This window comes from Schistocerca piceifrons, chromosome 7 (assembly GCF_021461385.2).
Source record: "Schistocerca piceifrons isolate TAMUIC-IGC-003096 chromosome 7, iqSchPice1.1, whole genome shotgun sequence".
NCBI classification, from domain to species: domain Eukaryota; kingdom Metazoa; phylum Arthropoda; class Insecta; order Orthoptera; family Acrididae; genus Schistocerca; species Schistocerca piceifrons.
The window spans coordinates 451,244,028-451,269,471 of record NC_060144.1 but is presented as its reverse complement, the minus strand read 5'-3'; the positions used below and the strand labels follow the sequence as shown (position 1 = coordinate 451,269,471).

At 41.9% G+C, this 25,444-nt stretch overlaps 1 protein-coding gene across 1 annotated transcript in view; it reads left to right on the top strand.

Annotated features, from left to right (window-relative positions):
• The window catches only part of LOC124709009 (A disintegrin and metalloproteinase with thrombospondin motifs 7-like), a 552,648-nt gene that overhangs the window by 328,299 nt on the left and 198,905 nt on the right, over positions 1 to 25,444 (top strand). Inside the window, exon 11 of the mRNA XM_047240641.1 lies at positions 7,862 to 8,071. Within this exon, the coding sequence (XP_047096597.1) occupies positions 7,862 to 8,071 (210 nt within the window). The remainder of the gene's footprint in view (positions 1 to 7,861; positions 8,072 to 25,444) is intronic.

Genomic DNA, 25,444 nt, shown 5'->3' with positions numbered 1-25,444 from the left:
CAGCAATATGGAAACACGCAACCGATCAACGGTAATTATCAAAACGATCAGTCTTACGATTCAAATCGTCAGTGGAAAAGAAATAAATGGCATAATCAAGGTGGAGACCAATGTACACCTTTCAGTAACGGTTACAATCAACACAAGCCACAGCAAAATACCTTTCAGCCACAAAATATACACTTCACGCAACAAGCGAACGGACCTTCGGGAACTCTGAAGCCTAAACGCCCGCATAATACGCAAATTTATTATGCGCAAGCGAATACGCCAGGACAACAAGATCCGTTTCCAACCGAGTTCGTACCACAAAACCAACACCAGTTCCAGACGGAAGAAACATTAAGAAATATAAATCAGCAGGAAAGTAAGCGTCGAGCGGAAAATTAAAAGCAGCACCTTTGAGCCTCCTAGAGGATGCTGCAGGTTTGAATGGGGGCACCCTGTCCCTTAGTCCACACGAAATTAAAGCAATTAGGTATGACAAAGAGACAAACTTACGGGATGATCTAGTAGCAGACACTGAGACGAAAGACAATGATGACGTATGGGACGAACAAGTTCAAGCTTCCATAAGGGTATCAATTGCCAACATACCTGTAACAGCTATTGTAGATACAGGAGCTAATATAAATGTCTTATCTTTATGTTTATTTAAGCAAATATCCTCTGTATGCAAAGTTTTATCACTTCCAATTCAAGGTTGCACCATATCGGGAGCAATTGGTCCACTAACACAACGTGTAAATCTTCAGACTCAGCTTCAAATCCAGAGAGAGTCTATTTCAGTAACGCGCATTTTTCTTATTGTTAAAAACCTATCAGTGCCATGTATCCTGAGTATGGAATTCTTGAGGCAGACGAAAGCTAAAATTGACATCGAGTGTGGAATCTGTACTCTAGTAGCGAGCCAGCAACAAGTAACTGTAAATTTGTTAAGAAGTAAGGTGAAGACAAACTTTGTGGTGCTTCAAACAGCAGTACGGCCATGGACTAAAAGACAACAGTACAGTCAGACAGAAGACATGACAGATCTTGAAAGTGTTAATGACGATGAGTATAAAGACCTAATTCCCGGTCAGAATGAATTATACGGTAAAGCTAGTGAGTCCATTGAATTATCCAAACAACAGAAGAATGAGCTTTACAATTTGTTAACAGATTACGTTCAAGTATTTTCTAAGAAACCTGGACTAATAAAAGGCTTTGAATATCGAATGGATGTCCTGCCCCATTCAACCTACTGTAGAACAAGCTATTCCATTCCATATGCGAGACGCGAAGCTGTCAAGTGCGAGATCAAGAAAATGTTACGCTGGAATGTGATAGAAGTATCTCATTCACCTTATTCGAGTCCTTTATTGTCTGTGCTAAAATCAGATGGTAGCGTAAGGCTAGTCCTAGATGCAAGATTAATCAATAAAATTATAGTACCCATAAGAACGAGACCAGAGGCTCTTGAAGAGCATCTGCAGAAGTTTCTTGGAGTTAGTTATTAGTCAGGACTCACTTTAAACCATCCCTGTTGTTAAAGAAGAATCGTAAGTGGCAACACATTTATGAAGGTCCCTTTGTGATAATGAGGAAACCACACATTGGTAGCTATTTGTTATCTGACCCTGCCACGAATAAAATCAAAGGATTGTTCCACCATCAAGATTTAAGAAAATTTTATAACGCCAGGAATTAAGTTAATTTAAGCTGTAAGAAAATTCTAAGGTATTGGAGATCAGGATTAACCAATGAGTAACAAGAACGGAACTGAACTGACTACGGACGTTAACCGGTGCTGAAAGGAAACCTTGTGTATTAAAACAACGCGTCTGGAAAATAAAATACAGAATAAGCTGCAGACAAGTATTTACATGAATAATCTTTATGTAAACAGGAGGACATGTCCTAGAGGCGATTTTCAATTTTAGTTATAAGTTAGTATGTAAGGAAAATGATGTACTCGAGAGGTATTAATTAGCCCCGAGGTACTAAAATGAGGAAAGAGGAAGGAGCGAATAATGCACTTCTCTCGCTAAATAGTAATTTGAGAATGAGCAGGAAGGAGCGAATAATGCACTTCTCTCACTAAATAGTAATATGAAAATGATGATTATATGTGCTTAGTATTAGTAAGTGAAATTTAATCGAGGACAAATTAATTACCTGTTTTAAAAGGAAATACTTAAACGTCCAGACAAAAGAGGAAAGTTGTGAGAAGGATTCGATTCCATGAGGTTATTCCCTATTTTCAAAGGTGACGTAAATAAGGCACCACCTGTTAGCGTAAAACAGTCGGTAGATTTAACTTGTAAATTCCAGCACAGTGCTGTGCCAGCGATAAAATAACATCTCTTTGAAGTGAACAGATACCTAGGATTAAGCATGAACAGATTGATGACGCAGTGCAATTGTTCTAAAAAGGCCTGACGTTAACCTTAAGTAAAAGCGTGATGGAATAAAAAGGAAGTTTATTGTATAGCGCAAAGTAAGATGAGTCTAGACTACAAACAAGCTGAGTCAAAGAAGATATGAGTAACATGGTTTATTATGCCAACTTCACGGTACTATTGAGCATTAGCGATACTGCAAATTCACAAGCTAGCAGCACATATAATAAGGATCTCGCCCAAGCTTCACAGGTAGCGACAGCAGAAAAAAACAACACTCTAGTGAGAGGCTTATATATACAAATGATAATTAATACCCAAATGCGTAATGCATAAACTTGACTTAGTCTAAGAAATGAGCAAAGAGTAGTAAGCAAGCTGCAGCAAGATACATATTAGATATACATGCTTGAAGTGATAGATTTTATTTTAAGTGTGCACTGCAATATTTATTGTTTTCTCTGTGATTATGTGATTATTGAATCCCTTTCCTAAGTGCAAATCCTTCAAGATCCTTGATCCTATCCACTCCTCAGGATCAAATTGTAAAGATGCACGTGTGCTTAGGAAGTGAGGCACTACATATAAAAATGTGTAGGTTCGCGACGCGCAAATTGCTTTTGTAATGCGCAATGTAAATTAAATTTTCGACCTGGTAGAGGAGTAATTTAAATTCTGTCGACGATCAGCGAGTAGACCCGCTTTTCCCACCTTTCTTTTTTCGACTGTTTGTATTTCTACATGAAACTCAGAGGCGGAATTGCTATTTTCAAATCTGTGCTCGAACTTTCTTTAAAAACAAGCACATACGAGAAAAACTTTTGACATAAATGAAGCTCCCCTCACAAGTCACTAAATAAGACGAGCACTAAAAAAATGTATTGGGCCTACAAAATGAATAAGCAAGCGTGATAAAGATTACTATGAATGAAATTAATTTGTAAAGGAGATTGGAATGGATTTGGTCAAAGAAAAAGTACTTATAATAGCCTACCTGAAAGTGTAGGCATAAATAAAAAAAAAAAGCCTAATTAAGAAACAATTGTTTTGATTCAAAGTGGTCAATTAGATTATTTATCGATTTAAATGAACTCTTGTAAATATTAGTATGTAAATCAACTTGTAAACACCGTGTGATGTTATGACGCGAGAATTTCTTTTAATACACCGTTCACGCAGACGCTCACCACAGTGCAAGTGAAGTTTTAAAGTTTGACGATTGTCAGTGGCAGTATTCTACTGCACCATATGTGTGAAAAATTTCGTTGATGTGTGCAGTGTGTAATAATCAGTGTCATTCCACATATGCAGTTGCAGCGGTAGCTACCACTTACCTGTGAATCCGTAACTGGATAGTGGACAGGAAGTGATGTGAGGCAGTTTCGGTGGCAGAAGCTCCCTCCAGCAATCTAAAAAAGCACAAAGCCACGATCCGCCGAACAAAAGCGACGCACGGCACCTCAAGTGCGAAATCAACGCTCTGCAAGAAAGCTCCGGTCACGTGCGCGCGCACAGACTGAATTTCAAGATTGCTCGCAACAGTGGGGGCGGACAGCCACCACGTGACGAAATAATGTAAACGTTCAACCGACAACACAGTTGCTGTGCGCTACATTCTGTAGCAAAAACATTCACACCCAGTACTGAAAACATTTTGTATGTATCATAAACCTTCCGAGAGACTCTAAAATAGAGAAGTTAACGTAATTATTATAATGACTGATTGTACACAGAGACAAGTCACAAGGTCACCTCTGAACACTGTTGAAATGTAAACTTTGACGAGAGGTCACGATACGAATGAAAATAAGCACACGAAAATACGTCAAAGGATCCGATCCTTCCTATATCCCATCCCACATGTATATAAAATTAGTTTTGTAAGCTATTCTAATATAAGATATTTTATCTGTTTCATATGGGAAATAATTCGGAGAGCCACACTCGAGCCCTGAAAGTGAAAGATATGGACTTCCTTGTCGAAGCCATCACCAGTGGCCGCTCTACAATCAAAGTCTATCATAAATAGTGTATGTGCGACGAAAATAAATGTATAATTAAGTGCGACGACGGACAAGGCAATCAATCGACAAGACGATGACAATGTAATGAATACTGTCAAAACAGAAAGTTGTGTACCAGTTGTGATAGTCAAATTACTTTTGCAACGATGAAAACTGAAGTGTGACTCTATTTCCTTATAAATTTTGTAAATATGTGTACTTATAGCCTTAATTTTAAGAATCATCAAGATAGACTGAATCCATACAAACACAGGTAGAAACACAGAACAAATTCACAATGATCCACCGTCAGTAATTACAAATTGAAACGTTAATTCTTTTATTATGGAATGAATATGAAATGAGACTTTTAATAACCTGTATGTTACATCCGAAAATTACAAATATTCCAATGGGCATGAGGATGAAAGTAATACCTTCGGTATTGCTTCCCTCTTCATGGGAGGCAGTGTAATATTAGTAATTTTCGCCTCACAAACATTAATATACGCTCAATAGTAAACGCCTGATGGCCTAAAGTTATCGAACAATTGTAAAGTAAAAGAAATGAACCATCGCATAGCATCGACAGAAACTATTATTCTTTATCTTTACCGTTCTTGCGCGGTGCCAGTAAATCTCTATGTACATGTATCGATTAATGGTGTAAAAAAGAATTCTGTTGTTTCAAGACAAATGAGGCTTTTGGCGCCTCACCTTTTACTGTTTGTGTTCCATGAGAGGCGGACGCGGACTTGCTGCGTTCCACAAATGTATTTTATATTTGATGTGAAAATATTGAGTGAATATGCTAATTGTTATTTTTTTTCAATCAGAAAAGATGTAGTTTCTTGTAACTGATATCGAACAGACAGCATCAAGAGGACATTTTGACTGTTATGTATAAAGTATTTAACCACAATGGTCATCTATTGTAATTTAATATGAAAAGGTATGTAGCATTAAAAAAACGTGTGTTAAAGATAAGTGTGCTTATTTTCGTAAATTAACCTTGATGATTCCATCTCCTGATTTAACTGTTAATTATTTTGTGTTACTTCATCATCAGAAATTACGATCACGCTGATGGGCCGAACGCAGCATGAGGCAGAAGGAACATTATCGTTTTCCTATTATTTCTGAACCAACTCTTTTTTAATTGTGTAGTGTTGCATTTCTTTTAAAGTCTATAAATCTTCTGGTCCCTTAGTGTTGATCCGGGTATGACTACATCGCGACTATAAAAATGCACAGAAATGATAATGTTTCTTCCGAGCGATCTCAAATATATATATATATCAATATGCTGCTCTTATTCAGGTATTTAATGGTCAACGTATGTTATTATAATAGCGTAATAAATCCCTGATTCTGTTGCCAAGTGGCCCACCAAAATATTCACTTTTTCGACATTAAAAAAAAAAAGTAACAATTCTTTTTATTTTTGTCCCCCAAGAGCAACGCTACAGCCTAGTGTGTATATTTAGTGTAGTGAGTGCTCCTATATAAACCAGTAGTTGTAACTCATCCATAGTAGTATTTTCATTTATTTTGTTGTGTATGATTGTGTTGATAGTTGTTAGTGTTTCGACTTGTTGGTTATTTGGTGGTCTATGCAAGAATGGTCTAATGTCTGTATTTGTGTCTTTGTATTTTATATATTTCAGCTGAAATTTTTCTTCTATATCTAACATGTGTGTCACTTTGTGTTCTATTTGTACTTGTTCTGGTGGCTGCCTTAAGATTTCGTTTTCCTCTGATTGTTTAATTGATGAATGTTGTTCTTTGTTTGTTTGCTCTGGCCTGTTTGAGTCCATTACTATGTTTTGTTCTACTTCTGATTTCACATTATTTTGTTCCAGTATTTGTTTATTATTATTATTATTATTTCATTGTAGCAGGAACAGGAACTGTGGTTGAAAAATTCAGTCCTCGTTGTGTTTGTAAAGTAATTAGTTTCAGGTAACATAAGATATCTATTCTCAAAAGTTACAAAGGGATGATTTTTGTCGTGTCTGTGTGTGGTACGCGTACGTCACATACATAAATCATACCAGCAGTCGTAATAACCACTTGTCAATTAACCATACTACGCTCAGCCTTGTTGCAGTCCAATGGAAGAGTTTAGTGTTTGGCAAAAGCCTGGAGGACGTTATGATGTGTAGTGGCACCAGCGAAGTGCAGAGGAGATGGTGTTACTGTTAAGGGATGTTTTTCGTAGTTAGTAAGTAGCACCATACTGCAGTGAAAGAAACGCTAAATGTGAAATTATATGAACACATTTTACAACATTGTTTACTTCGTACAGTAGAGGAACAGCTCGGAGACGACGATTGTCTCAGCACGAGAGTGGACTCTTGTCAAGAATCAGCATTTGGCAGGCAATGGTTTGCGGACAGTGCCACACCTCAAATGCACTGGCCTGCCCAGATTCCTGATCTGTACCCAATGAAACACCTCTGAGAGGGGCTACAATGTGGACTTCACCCCAGATCCCAGCGTATAACATCAGTACCTTCTGTGGTTTCGGATCTTGAGGAAGAATGGCGTGCCGTGCCGCCACAGATATTCAGACACCGCACTGAAAGTGTCCTCAGCAGAGTTAAAGCCATCATAAAGGCGAAATGGACACACCTCATATTAATGTACAAATAGATGTCCAGTTACTTTTGTTCAGAAAATGTGTATCAGGAAAACTTTCAAATTATTATAGAGCAGAAAAATAATGAATGAATGTACTCAGAATACAGTAGGCATTATCATTTTGTAGCTCGATGCATCGCCCGCATCTCGTGGTCGTGCGGTAGCGTTCTCGCTTCCCACGCCCGGGTTCCCGGGTTCGATTCCCGGCGGGGCCAGGGATTTTCTCTGCCTCGTGATGGCTGGGTGTTGTGTGATGTCCTTAGGTTAGTTAGGTTTAAGTAGTTCTAAGTTCTAGGGGACTGATGACCATAGATGTTAAGTCCCATAGTGCTCAGAGCCATTTGAACCATTAGCTCGATGCATGAATGCCAAGCTAGTTAGTGACGTTGCCAGAATGGAACGTATCACCACCCCCACTGATGGGGCTGTCACATAGCGTACTTTGGGATACATGTTAAGGCTAACCGGCCATTGACCTTCTTTTGTGCTGGATGCACACGCATTGCCCGAACTCTTACGAGACTCGGTAGATTGTCTGCCGCTGGTAATGAGTGTAATGGGCAGGGGCACTACGAATCTAGTGTGTGGACATTAAGTTGGGAATGTGGGTCTCACGAGGAGCGTGCAAGGGATAAATCCCTGCAGTCGCACTATCCTCCGTGCCCTCTGTGTCTCAGATGGATAGAGCGTCTGCCATGTAAGCAGGAGATCCCGGGTTCGAGTCCCAATCGGCCACACGTGTTCAACTGTCCCCGGTGATGTGTACCAACTCCTGTCGACAGCTTAGGGTCTTCATTTAATTAGCGTACTTTGTGGTCGTTGTGTTGCCGGCAGTGGTGCTACGGGCAGCAGTGCGTGTCGGCCGGCGAGCGGCCGCGCGCGGTTGCAGGCGGCTGGGGGGAGTGGGCCGAGTGGCAGCCCTGCTCGCGCACCTGCGGGGGCGGCGTGCAGGCGTCGCAGCGAGAGTGCGACAACCCGCCGCCCGCGCACCGCGGCCGCTACTGCGTCGGCCTGCGCCGCCGCTACCGCACCTGTAACATACAGGTGCGCCAACGCAACACCTACATCTACACACATACTCCGCAAGCCAACGTACGGAGCACGATGCAGGATACCCTGTTGCACTGCTAGTCATTACCTTCCCCATTCCACTCGTAAATAGAGGGGCAAACGACTGACTTTATGCCACGTACGAGCCCTGATTTCTCTTCTCTTCGTGGTACATACGCGAGATCTGTGTTTGTTGTAGTAAGCTCAATGGACACAAATCAGTCAGCCTTAGAGAAACCATTACAAACATTACTTAATACCGTGTAATTTCGTCCCTATACTTGCTAACCGCGTGGATTTGGTTAGGAAGTCAGCCCACAAAGTTGTGCATGTGCGCCACATCCAGGGTAAGCCACCCGCAGACGAACTGATCTCGGTATTCCACCACATTGCAGATGTGTTGATGTCGGCGTTTTACTCCGTTTCAAGATGCTGCTCAAGGCGGGTGTAAAATGAATGCGCGCAACGGAAAATAATAAACGCTAAAATGAAGATTTGACCCAGACTGACTACCCCCTGAAGCAGATCTTAGGATCTCTCAATTCTGTAAGTGACAATCTAAATATAAATGAATGATGAAGACAACTAATCCTTCTAAATTATAAATATTGTTCCTGCTTGTATATTTTAGATTTAAAAAAACTTTCTTCTTCTTCTTCTTCTTCTGCTTTTACGGCCTCATTGGACCACTTCAGTCAATCATTTCTGGTCCTCTTCTTTGCTATTTTCCCCTTCCGAGTGGCCCAGTATCTCTTCATTCGTTCCGATGCTTTTCGTCGTTCCTTATCTGTAAATACCCTTTTCATTGTACGTCGTTTGTCAATTTTTGGTTTAAATCTTATTTCTGTGTCCCTCAACTTCTTTAAATTTGGCGTTTTGTTCTGCAAATCATCCAGAGTTATTTACAGTTGTTCCATATCCTCTCTTATTTCCTTAAGCCATCCTCCTTGTTGTTTCAAACTTCAGAGTTTCTCAATAATTTTCCTTGATAATCTGGTTTCTGGTGTCCTCAGAATGTGACCACAAAAAGAGATCCTTTTCTTTCGTATAGTATCAGTGATGGGCTCCAGTTCTCTGTATACCACTTCATTTGGAACTATCCGCCATTGCCCAGCTTTTTGATATTTCTTATTTATGCATGTTCTAGCAATTCTTCTCTCTACTTTTAAAATTTTGTCAATTCTGTTTTTCTGGGTGACTTTAAAAAGAGTTTCACTTCCGTATGTAACCTCTGGTTGAACCACCGTCATGTAATGTTTTAATTTTGTTTTAATTGATAGACATTTTTTATTGTACGTAGACCACGTTAGTTTTTGAGCTTTTATCATTTTATTAGTTCTTGCTCGCCATGCAGGTTTCTCGTCCAATTTATGTGTTATAACTTCACCCAGGCATTTAAATTGTTTCACTATTTTAATTTCCCTATTGTTCACTGTGATGTGATCTATTACAAGTGGATCCGTTACCATTATTTCAGTCTTTTCAAATGATATTTGAACTTTATATTATAAAGTTTACATTTCCTAAGTAAAATTACTAATCAGTTGCCCAACTATCCCCCTCATTATGAGTGCGCGGTCTCGTATAAATAACGCGAAATGACTGACATCATCCACGTACCGAACACTAGAAGACACTACCCTCAAAGATGATCTACGGTGGTGTGGAACCTCAGTGGAAATAAATTAACGTGATCAACAGCTGTTTAGCCCCAATAAGCTGAAGCAATTTGCGATATCACCGTATGTACTGCGTGCGGTGCGTCGAAGTGACGGTTCTCGCACTCGTCTGCGACGATGGAAGAACTCCAGCCACAAATAAACTCTTTCAAACACTAGGACGGCAGAAGGCTGTCCTCTGACTAATATACCCTAATACTGTCTTCTCCTCTCTGTGTTCTACAGACGATAAAGGCGAACTCCCAACCACAAGGACGGAGTTCAGATAACGTCTCAACGGAAGTATAGGTAGAGGAAGTGCTCTCAATTACTGAACGCTTCGTACTCAACGACGACTTCCAACCTGGAGGTGAAGTTCAGAATCGTATAGGTTTGCAACAGTACAGTGCCTAACTGATCTAACTATAAACTCTCCTGAGAACAAAGACAACAGGTCCGGTCTGTACCAACAAAGCTGATCTCGAGCAACCGTCAGACACGGGCACTCACAACGGAAGACCTCATCTCTCCTCCACTGGTCTCCCAGCAAGGCTCAGCTCCCCACCCTCGTAATTCCGAAAACGAATCATATTCCCGAAACCACGGAACATTCTCCCTCTCTACAGATTCTTCCGAACGCCGACCAAACGTATTTTAATCTTTTGTCGTACAGCGCGGAAATTTTGCGAGGAAAAACCTATACTCGTACAATGGTACGCTTCTGAGTAAAAATCTTGGAAATAACCCAGCCTGCGTGGTTTCCGAGGTGCCGCTTCTTCGTTCCTCTCACCCGTGTCCAACATTTTCAGCCTTCGGAAGTATTATCCGGTTATCTATACGGCCCCTACAACAATAGCGGCCAGCTGTCACCCTACTGTGCACCAGAGCTCAGGTGACACGACGTCCGTCAAGCTACTTCCAGTGTTTAAGCAGGACCAACACTTGTGTGGGCCTTCCACCCAGAGCTTGTGTTCTGCCTGCCGTTTCATTTCCACTGGCGTTCCAACCTCTACTGATATAGGCAATCATTCATTACGCCGTTCAGTTAATAAAGACACTTCGTGATCTTTCATGCAATAAGCGTTAACAATTATTCAAAAGACGTACGTGACAGTGTCAGTCTCCTTTATATATTCGCATAAACGATGTACAGCCTATCAAATGATACCTAATTGTGTTTGTAGATCACGGCAAAGTATGTGGATGAGTTCTTCTAAGGTCCGAAATTATAGCCACCTTACAGTGTTCCAATATGTCCCACAGATTTTCTGTGGTATCAAAGCCAAGTGGTTTTACAGGCCAGTCGAGATGTGACAGGGCGAGGTAGTGTTCAAAAAACCGGTCACATATTCTTCCAGTCCGATGAACTCTACTGTTCACGCCATGAAAATCAATAGCGTATTTATCATGCAGGTGTTGACAGAAAGGCAAAACCTGATTCAGGATGTTTAAACAAAAATGCTGGTTCACGTTAGTGATCACCTCACTGAGCTGGCCCAAATCACGATAGGAAAAGCACCCCTAAAATATCACAGACCAAGCTCCGGCTTGAACATGACCTTGCACACATTCAAGATGAAATGCTTGATTTGGCCTTCGGTACACTCAATTAAGTAAGTAATTTGAATATAGGTAAACACGTGATTCGCCAGTCAGCTACTATCCATGTCTGACATTTTCCAGCCCACTGAAGACGCGCAGCCTTATGTGATTAATGTCCTCCAGCGAGGTGACCCGATACCAAATGTTCATTGCATGCAGTTACCGTCGCAAAGTCCTCTCGCTAACCGTTGGGGATAGACCTTTATTCACTGCCTGCAGCAGTTCTTGTCTGGTTTGGAATTGATTTACAAGCCGTGAAACGCGTCACCGATCCCCCTCAGCCATGATCTTTTTTCGACCACAGTTCTGACGTGTTTCGTGGCCACATCTACATCTGTACTCCGCGAGCCACCTTACGGTGTGTGGCGGAGGGTACTTATTGTACCACTATCTGATCCCCCCTTCCCTGTTCCATTCACGAATTGTGCGTGGGAAGAACGACTGCTTGTAAGTCTCCGTATTTGCTCTAATTTCTCGGATCTTTTCGTTGTGATCATTACGCGAGATATATGTGGGCGGTAGTAATATGTTGCCCATCTCTTCCCGGAATGTGCTCTCTCGCAATTTCGATAATAAACCTCTCCGTATTGCGTAACGCCTTTCTTGAAGTGTCCGCCACTGGAGCTTGTTCAGCATCTCCGTAACGCTCTCGCGCTGACTAAATGTCCCCATGACGAATCGCGCTGCTTTTCGCTGGATCATGTCTATCTCTTCTATTAATCCAACCTGGTAAGGGTCCCATACTGATGAGCAATACTCAAGAATCGGACGAACAAGCGTTTTGTAAGCTACTTCTTTCGTCGATGAGTCACATTTTCTTAGAATTCTTCCTATGAATCTCAACCTGGCGCCTGCTTTTCCCACTATTTGTTTTATGTGATCATTCCACTTCAGATCGCTCCGGATAGTAACTCCTAAGAATTTTACGGTCGTTACCGCTTCCAATGATTTACCACCTATGGCATAATCGTACTGGAATGGATTTCTGCCCCTATGTATGCGCATTATATTACATTTATCTACGTTTAGGGAAAGCTGCCAGCTGTCGCACCATGCATTAATCCTCTGCAGGTCTTCCTGGAGTACGTTTCTTAACACCACTGCTTGTACACAGGTTGAACAGTTCGCCGCTAAGCACCAACAAATCCAGCAGCTTCGCACATCATATGGCCATGGATACGGGCAAACACGATTACCCCGTTTTGCCACTCTGTCAGGTCCGTACATTTATCCTTTTTTACACACACTGTCCTCTTGGAACATAAATGTCTTACTGATCGTTACTTCCTTAAGCTCACTCAGAAGCAGTGCGCACGGTTGTGGAGCGCGTGACTCGATCACTTAGCCTCCTGTTTAACGATTCAGGTGTACATGCGCAGTGGGGCGACTAATTTTTTGTCCGGTGAGCTCAGTATGGTTCTGCAATCTCTCGCAAATGCCGATTCTCTGAAGTTTCCCATTATTGTGTTGTGAAAAGAACGCCTTCTTCTCTCCAACGATTTCCATTTTAATTCAGGTAGCATTTCCGTAATATTTTCAAAAACATTATTGGCGGTATTAGCGATCCAATTATAATCTTTGAAAATAATTATGACACTCAAGATCGCAAGGCACATTTATTCAAAGGTGACGAGTTTCGATCGTTACATGATCTTCACATCTACAGCCGTTTTGATCGACAATGGTTGTGTACGAACTGGAACTGTCCATCCAAATGGCTGTAGGTCTGAAGATGATCATGTAATGGTCGAAACCCATCACCTTTGAATAAATATGCCTTGCGATCTAGAGTTTCATAATTATTTTCAAAAAATTCCGTAATATTCGCGTGTTGATCGAACCTACCGGTAGCAAATCGATCAAGACGCCTCTGAATTGTATCGATGTCTTCCATTAATCTGACCTGGAGGGGATACCAAGCACGCGAGTAGTGCTTCCATACGCGGACTCGTGTATACCAGAGACATTCAATAATTAAAGAGGCAATCTGATGTAGAAAAAACTGTATTTTAATGGAGTTAAGCGCTTACTGATTGTTAACATAATTCCCATCAATATTAATACACTTGTCCCAATGATGAATTGGTTTTTAGGATTCCGCAATTCAATCGGTAAGAACGGAACCCTTATGGAATCACTTCGTTGTCCGTCTGTCTGTTCGATTGTTAAACAACCTTTTTCTCAGGAACGGGTAGATATATCAAGTTGAAATTTATGCCACATTCTAAGGTCTTCGGTCCCTTGTTCGTATAAAGTCTCTTGGTTGTGTAAAAACTTGAAGCTTCTACGTCATGTATTCAAAAAATACGACCATTTATCTCACCTATTCTGATATTCGCAAACCACTCATCAAAACCTATAGGATACTTCCCGTTGACTTGGAATCATGAATCTTGCCAAGAAGCGAAGTTCCACAGTATAACTAAAGGGAAAAATTCGAAAATTTGTAATTATATCACACGAAAATAAAAAAAAGTTGTCCTTCGCTGTCATACTGTCTGTCTATCCGTCCGTCTGTTTAAGACACCTTTTTCTTAGGAACTGGTAGACGTATAAAGTTGAAATTTATGTCATATACTATTTATTTATTTATTCGCGTCAGAAGCATTTACGATGTATAAAATAATGTACAATATTTACGTGTCGTGTCTATATATATTTACAAGATAATTATTTACACTTTTGCCGCCCAGAATTTAGCGACCTCTATTGCATTTGGCACTGCATGTAGCAGGTCTTCTGTTGTGCATGTTGCTGGACATTGGGTACTCTGGAACAGGTGGAAGGTAGCCTGCGTTGCTCCACACTCACAGAGTGGCGGCTCATCTAGGAAACCCCATTTAGTCAGCTTGCGTAGTCTGTTGAGGGATCTCCTTGTACTCCAATTCTCTGTGTATCCGGGTGGTAGTCTTTCGCTTGGTGTAATCCATCCTACAGTACTGATAAGCCTTGCACGCCATTGTTCGATTCGGCATTGCTGTGGTGCCCCAACTAGAGCTTTGGTAGATCTGAGGAAGCTCTCTCTGGAGTTTAGTCGTGGGTTTGCTGGTTGATAGCCATATAGGGGGTGAGCTTCAGAAGTTTCTGATTTTTTTCTGCTCACTTTTTGCTGCTACCTCTCGGCGGATGTCGGGGGGTGCAACTCCCGCGATGCTGCACAGTTTATCCAGAGGAGTAGGCTTCAGGCACCCGGTGATGATACGACAAGTATAATTAAGAGCGACATCTACTGTTTTGTCGGGGCAAGAATTGAACCACACTGGGCTTGCGTATTCTCCGGCAGAGTAACACAATGCAAGGGAAGAGATTCTCACAGTGTTGGCGTGTGCTCCACACGTTGTGCCTGTTAGCTTTCTGATGATATAGTTCCCGGCAGCCACTTTTTGCTTGGTATTTAGGCAGTGCCTCTTATATGTTAATGCACGGTCAAGGGTAACCCCAAGGTATTTGGGATACGTACAGTGTTCTAATGATGTCATAAACTAAGGTCTAAGTTCTCTTGGCAGTGTCATAAATGTAAGCTTCTAAGTTTATGTGACATATTTTGATACTCGCAACTCACTCAACACCCATAGTGTCTTTCCCGTTGACGTAGAATCACGAAATGTGGAAAGTAGAAAAACTGCACGGTACAAGTAAAGGAAAAATTCAGAAAATCGTTAATTTGTAATTACGTCACCCAAAAAAATATTTTTTTTTATATTTGTTATCCGGTTTCATATTAAAACATTATCGAAATTCTTGGTATTCCTTGGATCGATATCTTTCCAATGTCAGAATTGATAACGCAAAAATCGTCGAGATTCTAGATTCCGTATGTACAGAATCAAGTTTGTACGGAATCCTCGGTGCACGATTCATACTCGCACCTGGCCATTTTTTTTGAAGTGTTGGCAGAAGTGCCAACACTGTGTTGCTAGAGGAGGCCGAAATGCACGCGTTTAATTACACGCTGACTGGCGTGAGGTCTGGAACAGTTAAGGGAATTAATAGTAGCAAATAAAGTACGTAGTTGATATAATACTCAACTTTAATCCACAGTTGGTGTACATCGCTCTTGACGGTACATGTTATAATCTCAATATCAAATGCTATGGTGCCTTGCTAGGTCGTAGCAAATGACGTTGCTGAAGGCTATGCTAACTATCGTCTCGGCAAATGAGAGCGTAGTTGTCAGTGATCCATCTCTGGCTAAACCGGCTGTACAACTGGGGCGAGTGCTAGTAAGTCTCTCTAGACCTGCCGTGTGGTGGCGCTCGGTCTGCAATCACTGACAGTGGCGACACGCGGGTCCGACGTATACTAATGGACCGCGGCCGATTTAAAGGCTACCACCTAGCAAGTGTGGTGTCTGGCGGTGACACCACATTTTTTATACCTGATGCAAAGAAGTCTTCGTCTTGTCGTTTGAGCCACTTTCAGACAAATTCTTTGACCTCCTCGTTGTAGCTGTACTTTTTTCCACTTAATACCTCCGAGAGCGGACCAAACAAATGAAAATTCAAGGGAGCCACATCTAGACTGTTGGGAGGATGAGATAGTATCTCCGCGCCCGTTTTTTCAATGGGTTCTTGGCTCAGGTATGCGGAGTGAGGGCGAGCGTAGTCGTGTGCCGATATCTACATCTAAATATATATGGATACTCTGCAAATCAGATCTAAGTGCTTGGCAGAGGGCTTTCTTTGAGATCCGCGACGTTTTTCTCTCATTGCTGGCTTTACTTTGGTCATCATAATGTCTGAGTTGTAGACACTGTTTACTATACTCTGGGCTTCCAAATAATCAGACAACACCGTGGGCATACCGAGAGACGGTCAACGTCGATTTTCCATTGATGCTTACTTTCTGAACTTAGTTCGAACAGGTGAGCTGGTATGATTCTATTCCATGCTTTGAGTTTTGGACTCGGGTTCAAAATCGTACACAAAGTTCATTGCACGTTAAATTCTTGTTTGGAAAAGAATCGCCCTCCCTTTCTACATCTATATCTACGTGCGTACTCCGCATGCTATCGGTGCGTGGCAGAGGGTACACTGTATCACTACTAACCGTGTTGCACTCGCAAATAGAGTGAGAGAAAAACGACTATCTGTATACCTCCGTATGAAACCTAATTTCTCGTATTTTATCTTTTTGGTCCTTCGCGAAATGTATGTTGGCGGCAGTAGAATCATTAAGCAGTCAGCTTCAAATTTTGCTTCTCTCTATGTCCTCAATAGTTTTCCTCGAAAAGAACGGCGCCTTCCCTCCAGAGATTCCCATTTGGATTCCCGAAGCATCTCAAAATACTTGTCTGTAGTTTGAACATACCAGTTACAAATCTAGCAGCCCGCCTCTGAACTGCTTCGATGTCTTCCTTTAATAGGCCCTGGTACGGATTCCAGACACTCGAGCAGTACTCAAGAACACGTCGCACCAGCATCTTGTACGTCGTCTCCTTTACAGATGAACCACACTTTCCCAAAATTCTCCCAATAAATCAAAGTCGACTATTGACCTACCCTAGCAGACTCCTCACATGCTCGTCCCAGTTCGTATCGCTTTGCAACGCTAAGCACGGATATTTAAATACGCTACTGTTACAAGCAGAACACTACCAATGCAGTATCCGAACATTACGGGTTTGCGTTTCCAACTCATCTGCGTTGATTTACATTTTACTACTTTCAGAAAAAGAGCACTCCGTCTTCAGGCCACAAGTGGCCCATCGGGACCATCCGACCGCCGTGTCATCCTCTGATAAGGATGCGGATAGGAGGGGCGTGTGGTTAGCACACCGCTCTCCCGGTCGTTATGATGGTTTTCTTTGACCGGAGCCGCTACTATTCGGTCGAGTAGCTCCTCAATTGGCATCACGAGGCTGAGTGCACCCCGAAAAATGGCAACAGCACATGGCGGCTGGATGGTCACCCATCCAAGTGCCGGCCACGCCCGACAGTGCTTAACTTCGCTAATCTCACGGGAACCGGTGTATCCACCGCGGCAAGGCCGTTGCCACTACTTTTAGAGCCAGCTCCCATTCATTACAGCAACTGTTGTTGTTGTTGTCTTCAGTCCTGAGACTGGTTTGATGCAGCTCTCCAGTAAAGCTGCATGCCCTCGAGAAAAATTACAGCTGTAGTTTCCCCATGCTTTCAGCCGTTCGCAGTACCAGCACAGCAAGGCCGTTTTGGTTAGTGTTGCAAGGCTAGATCAGTCAATCATCCAGACTGTTGCCCCTGCAACTACTGATAAAGCTGCTGCCTCTATTCAGGAACCACACGTTTGTCTGGCCTCTCAACAGATACCCCTCCGTTGTGGTTGCACCTACGGTACGGCCATCTGTATCGCTGAGGCACGCAAGCCTCCCCACCAACGGCAAGGTCCATGGTTCATGGAGGTAGGTACAGCAACTACAAATTTTGTATAAATCATCTTGTATCCTCCTACAGTCACTTCACTTCGACACCTTCCCGCAGGCTACAGCTTCATCAGCAAACAAACGCAGATTGCTACCTGCGCTGTCTGTCATATCATTTACGTATATAGGAAACAATAGCGGTCCAATTAAACTTCCCTGGGCACTTCTGACGATACCCTTCTCTCTGATGAACACTCACATTCGAGGACAACATAGTTGGCTCTGTTATCTAAGAAGTGTTCTAGTTACTCACATATATGGGTACATGTTCCACATACTCGAAGCTCCGTTAACAGTCTGCAGTGAGGTATCGTGTCAAACGCTTTTCGGAAATCTAGAAATGTGGACTCTGCCTGTTGTCCTTCATTCACAGTTCGCAGCATAGCGTGTAGGAAGGAAAAGGGCAAGCTTCGTTTCACAGTTTTCTTTCAAGCCTGTAGACGCTTTGAGTCTTGTTTCCTTGTGTTGTTGCGCTAATGGTCTCGGCACTCACCTCGTATTTTTTTAGCTGCACTTGAGCTTGTTACTGATAACGCTATGAGAGGCCAACAATTTCTGCACCTGATTTTTCTATATTTTCAATTGTAACACGTCTGTCTTTACGAATAATCCCGTCAGTGCGGATATCAAGCGAAAGAACTGACAGTTGTTGCTTGTCAGTCATTGAAGCTCGACCGTTTTTGAACTGTTCTACCTATTTACAAAAATTTCCGCAGTTCATACAACATTCACCGTGCTCTAAATCATTGGGGAAAAGGTTTTAGCCGGTTTGTCACCGTCACCGTCAGAAATCAGAAGACGGATTACTGAAATTTGTTCAACTAACATCGAAAAAACGAGTACACCATCGTCAAATGCGATATTGGGGTTACAAACCAAATAGTTTTTATCCGTCAGCTGTTCTCACCTCATCAACCTAAAGTCATGAAAGTTCAAAACTCCTCCTGCAACGGTTCACGCAGCTCTCCCCGTCGGAGGTTCGAGTCCTCCCTCGGGCATTGGTTTGTGTATTGTCCTTAGCGTAAGTTAGTTTAAGTGGTACATAAGCCTAGGGACCGATGACCTCAGCAGTCTGGTCCCATAGACCTTACTTCAAATTTCCAAAATTTTCCTCCTACAAACTATTTCGTTTCTACATCAGTTTGTATATTTAATAATTGACCGACGCTCATAGGCGAGCCACACGTTCTTAGAAATCTCCTAATAAACCGGAGATCTTCTCTTCAACCGACCTTACTTTCTCGTTCCGCTTCATATCGCTTTGCACCGTTACGCTAGATATTTAATAGACGTGAATGTGTCAACTAGCACGCCAATTATGCTGTATTTGAACATTACAGAATTGTTTTCCATACTCATCTGCACTATCTTACATTTTTGTACATTTAAAGCAAGCTGCTGTGCATCACACCAAATATAAATTCTGTCCAAGTCATCCTGTATTCTGTTACAGCCATTTAAAGACGACACTGACCCGTACACTAGAGCACCATCAACGTACAAACGCAAATTCAAGCGCATCCTACCTGTCATATGGTTTATGTTTGTAGAGACAATAGCGATCTTATGGCACTTCTCTGAAGTACTCCTGACGCTACCTTTGTCTCGTATGAACACTCGCCAAACAGTGTGCTCCACTGTTTCTACTGAGCGAGGTCACAGCGGCTGAAGTACTTCGCTTGTGCAATGCGCTTAGTTTAATTACTCTGTTATATTACTCTGTGTCCAAACCAACAGCAACAATTTTAGTATGTGCAGAAGTGCTTTTAAATTTCTCTCGTTTTTCTGCTTGTAGGAGCTTAGTTCACATGTAACTTTCATCACCAGATATAAATAAGTAAATAAATGTTGCGTTGCCACCAGGTTGGTGCGAGTATATTTGATGTCACTTCCACAGCTTGTCCGTCAATTTCTATATTTATTTACTCAATCGGCTTCCCATGGTCCCCATTTCAAACTTCTCCGTCAGAGAAAAGTCTGAGTTCGCCACCAGAAATTGCTCCCACGACCTCCGCCTTAGAAGCCAGTGACATCCACTAGACAGTGGAGGTAGTTCCCATGAAGTATACTAAAGGAATGCAGCCTTTGCCGTACCTTGATGGACGAATGTCTCCTACGCTCAGGGGAACGGAAAGAGGTACACTATGAAGCACCAGCCAGATATTAAAATGTTTTGGGGATGTTCGTAACATAATAGTATAAAATGATTGATTTTTCGTTCCAATCGGAAGTGGAGTCCGTCAAGAACATCACTATGTGGTGTTACCTCCCAAAGGCAATGTTTTAGTCGTTGTGACATGGAAACAAAGAATCTCCGAATATCACCTTGAGGAATTTCTTGCCTCGCCTGAAACACATCCTATGACAGTTCAGTCATTGACTCCGTACCAACACTCCCTCTCTGGCTCGAGGTATGCACTTTCACACACCATCCCAGATATGCTCTAAGGTGATGTAACAGGGGATGGAGCAGACCATTCTGGGTTCTGTACGTTGCTTAAGGATTTTGTGGCACGAACTACATTGTGCCATCTTGCATTCTCCTGCAAAAATAGGCCATTTGTTATCCTGTTGGTGTAGGTTGGAACAATAGTTATTTACCTTCTTGCCGTATACTGACGGCATTCAACCGCCCTTCAACAATTACCAAATCAATTGTAAGCCTACAGTGTGTTTATAGCCTTCGTGTAGCGTGTAGGAGGAATGCTATTACAACTGGTATCTTTAATTAAACATGTTAATTTGGCCCTGTAATATCTGACGTAAGTGAACTATCAGCGACGAAATTAATGGTAAAAGGATTCATCTTACTACAAAATCAAACAATGATCTCAGTGAACTCAGTTTACTACACAGATGTGGTGAAATTCACAATAAACTAATTCAACAATAAATACTGTTCGCGAGACATACACCACTGTTGCTAAATTTTTTCATCACGAATAAATCCGCTCCAGTTGTACTTTGTTTATTTTATCCAGATAAAGTATATTTAGGCAGATGATGTGGAAACGTAATTCAACTAAACGTGTATTTGGACAAAACAATTACATTCACGGAATTTGTGCTGTGAATACCGAAGGTTACTGCATAGAGATATAAAATAGTATAGAACTATATGCCTGTGCATCTGTTGCTGGAGTTGGAAGCATGTTGTACCTCTAACTCAAACAAGGCTTCAAAAGGAAGATTGAAATTACTGAACATCGTTACAAATGACTCGCCCTTCTCTGCAGTTCGCTTCGCTATTCCGGCTGTATCTAATAGTCTACACGTGATGGCTAAAAGAGCTTCAAAATCAGTCATTGGGTCTGAATCAATAACCCCTCTGTGTGTGTGTGTGTGTGTGTGTGTGTGTGTGTGTATGTCTAAGTTCAGCTCAGCTGGATGAGAGCTTCTTGTCCCAGACGATCCTGGAGAAGTCGTCCAGACGTGAAATCTGCCCGAGAAGCAGCCCGCTCTTCATGACATCTGCTTCAGAAAACACCAGCCTGAGATGTCGTCTGGCCGTTAAGTGAAGATGGTCTCCCTTACGTACTGGTATTTTAGGTGATTAAGCAATTAAAATTATTAGACATAGCGCCACAAAATGTGTACTACCTACTCCCTCTCTCTGCCTACTTTCGTGCGCTGGTCAGTTCAATAGGAACTCTTTAAGCAAGGGGTCAGGGATTTTCTCTGCCTCGTGATGACTGGGTGTTGTGTGATGTCCTTAGGTTAGTTAGGTTTAAGTAGTTCTAAGTTCTAGGGGACTGATGACCATAGATGTTAAGTCCCATAGTGCTCAGAGCCATTTGAACCATCTTTAAGCAAAGTCGCACTCCTTACTCCCACTTTTAAATTATTTAAGTGCAGCATTGGTACCTGTATCTAATTTAGTTAAACATTTAGTTTGGCAGCAACTTGGCGAGGTGTCAGTGTCCCACGCTCTTCAAAGAACCACAAACTTGTTGTTCCTGTTCCATTTCGTGAATTGTTATCTTGACAGCCCATGTTTTTCAGCAAAGTTTAACTGCCCGCTGTACGTTCTTCCGGGACTCTGTTGTAAAACAGCACGCATCTTGTGGCCACAAAGTTTATGAAAAACTGATACTGTTGTCCAGCACATCCTGTAGATGTAACCTGCAGTGTCTGACTTCAGATTCTCGACACTATGTCGGCCTTCTTTCTAACTCTCGTTCCGCAAAACACAGCGCAGCCCGATAGTATACCCGCCTGGCACTTCCCGTCGAACGGAGAGTGAGCAGCTATTCTGCTAATAGGGCAGGGAAATGACTTCCTGCAATACAATGTGTCCCTCGTCCACAGCGTAAGCCAACCTGCATTCACCGTGGCATCTCATTTAGCTATGCATGAAATTTAACAAAGGAATTAGACACTGGTGCTCTTCTGCATCTCATTATGCGGTAGAGATTAATTTATCCCAACTCGATTTGACTCTTTCTTTCGGGTTTTGCTTACGTTAGTGGACAGGTTGGTAAAAACGGTCGTGTAAAATGGTCCTGTTGGTTATCCAATTGCTGCCCACTCTGTGATTCAATAAGTTGGATAGGTAGGCGTTTAGACAATCGATGCTTTCTGTGATCTTTCACTGGGTCGGCTACGAACTCGTTGGCGCCCATCTGACTGCTAAAACAGAAACGAGAATCACTGTTGCAAACTACAGAATGACTCTCAAAGTTCCAGTTCACTCTGTCTCTGACATGCGAGTCTCTATTTTCTGTGGCACCTCGAGATCTCAGCCCAGCTTCAAATAATTTATTCGTAGTGACACACTGCCTTGTGTTCGCATTTCAGCTGTTGTCAGCTGTCTATTCGTCAGAGGGAGTCTGACAGTCCTACGACCTTCTCATGATGTGGTCCTTCTGGAAGGACCAGGGCCTACTCTTCTTGGCACACCGTGGTCCTGAGTCCGTCTCGCCGCCACTCCGGGGTGAGCAGTCATTGCCTAACAGTCGACTCTCAGAGCGATCTGTTAGTATGATGTTCTCGTATCCCTCTTGTCAATGATTTGACGTTTCTCGAAGTACGAAAGATAAGGATAAGCTGCACGTGCATGTTCTTTGTGCATGCTCTATTGAGACCCTCATGTGAAATGTTCCAGCAACGTCAAACACATACCTGTAATATATTCACACAGCTGTTCATCTGTAGGAATGACTCGCATAAGAATGAAATTTTAGTCATCATACCCCGCAGACGTGGAATCATCTTTGTGAGCCTAATAGCGTTCGGTAAATGTGCTTATGGTGTAACTGATTCCACTTCTGTCACTATATGTGACAACAGTTTGAAGATGAATTCGCAGCTGTCAAGCAGCTTAAAGCGATCACTAAAATTTGTTGGATGTTGTAGTAACGGAGGAGTCAATTGTTATCGTAGGCGTTTCGTGGAGATTGCGAGTTGCTCCTTTTCCCAACGTGGTACGCAGAAAATAAGCAATCAAGTGATGATAGCTGTCGGAGTTGTGCCCATATCTATCGCTGTTTCGTGGCAAATGATTCAATAGTTAGTGGAACACGTCAGATGAATAGGTTTTTAGGCTGGCAATGAAACAGTGTAGCGAGAGCTTGCCTCTGCTGCTCGAACGTCGGTCCTCTTCAATCGAGGTTAAGCAACTAGAGAGGAGAAAGAAGGGCAGTTCGAAAGTTAAGCACGTGGTGCTCATTCTTACGGATAGAAGAGAATCAAATGTACACTGTGTATGTATCGTGAGAGGAAAGTGCATCAGATGGAAGAAGCTATGCTGAAAACATGAGTTGCGGTCATCTCCATATCGACATTCACGTCAGTAACGATGATGTCCTTCGGTTATCACCTCAGATGGCTCCCGGCTGTTTCCAGAGTCTGGCTCAAAGTACTGAAGACATGTGATCTCACTTCTGAGGCGCCACCTTACCTGTCGACTTGCTGTATTAATTCAAAGACTGATCGGCGCCCTCTGGTCTAGAGCCAAGCAGAGACTCTAAGCCAGAGGTTTTGCCGGTTCTGCGGTGACAATAACTGCTCGCTCAAAAGGAAAGGGAAGATTTCGTTAAATACGGTGCACAAGTGCGGGGTGGTGTGTACCATCACTGCGAAAATAATACTAATACGCAAAACTTATTTAAGGGAAAATTTCGTGTCTGATAAGATCGCTTATACTTATTAGGCCGAAGATATATTTGACACACTAAATTTCTGCTATTGTACGCACATTTACTCGTTGATCCTCAATGAGATCGTTGATCAATATACTCGTAATTATAATCTGCATTGAGCCATTGAGATAAAGACGTGTCTTGTCGGAGAGAAATCATTTTACTCAAAAGATGATATGGCTATTACAAAGAAAATTATGATTAAGGTGAGCTTTGCTATAGAGAGACTAATTTGTTATTTAAAAAGAAAACTACCGTTAAAATTCGCTATTAATGTATTTGAGATCTGGTTTATTATAGCCGAAATTTATGTTTTTATCAATAACTGTTTCTTTTAGGTAGAGAAATCATAAAGAGCTTATCTTATCACTGTGTTATCTCCCTACAAAAAACAAATCGTAATCACGCTAAAGATTAATATTAGTACCAATCATAAATTATAATTTTATCGCTTGCGACTTTTTGTTCTATATTTCTTGATCTTCTGCTGTATTTTAAATTACATACGCTTTGATTCATGGAAGGAGAAGAGATAGCCGAGAAAGCTTAGGAAAGAAAGCTGGCCATATTCTTTTCAAACGACATCCCGGCATTTAGCTTTAGTGATTTAGGGAAACCATGGGTCATCTAAATCTGGATGACTCGGCGCGGGTTTGAACCGCCGTCCTCCCAGATGCGAGTCCGGTGCAGAGACAGAGCAGAAACATTAGGTCTATCGACGTCGAAAATGATGCGTTTACGAACAATTCCCACGCGCGAGATTAATCGACGATGTTGGAGCTATGTTAATAATCCTATGTTTATAGCCACAGTCAGCTTAAGACAAATCAGTCATGGAGTCAAAGGTACAGAACGCAAGGGACTTATTTTATCTTGGATAGCTGTGACCGCTGTGTGCACATTAATGGCGATGTCAACAAACTCTTGCGAAGAAATACTGAGTACTGACAGACGACGGCCTCGATAACTAATCCAAAAGCTCACGGCCGAAAGAAACATTCTAGTCCTCCTAACTACAGACAAAAACCTCATTTTCGAGAGTGGCACCTACAATGAAGGGATTAGCAATCATAAGTACAACAATGATGGCTATCATAGGCAAAAACTTAACCCATAAAGCTAGGAGACTATTTCTGTGTCGGTAGAACTGATAATCACTAATCACTGATAATCACTACCAGATAGAAAACATTTATTTCAAGTGAAAGTTCAAAGTCACCGAGTATGGCGATCTTGATAAAGATGTAAGAGTTATGAAATAAAAGACTGCAAAAATTCTCGTGTTTAATGGTGCCATTCGGAAAATATTGCAAAAACAAACTGCTACGTTCATTACAAAAGATTTTGTATAAAAAAATGAAATAATTCATTTCTCTCCAGGAAACCAGCTGAATTGCTTAACTGGCTTTCTCTTCGTTTAACTGTACCTTCACACAACTCATTACGTGAGATAGTCGCGATTAACCGTAAAATATTTTTTGCATGCGTGACTGTGTATAAATACATCTATACAGTTCGAAGTATGCTTGTTTAATCATGTCTTAAGGTTCTTTTCATGATCTGTTTG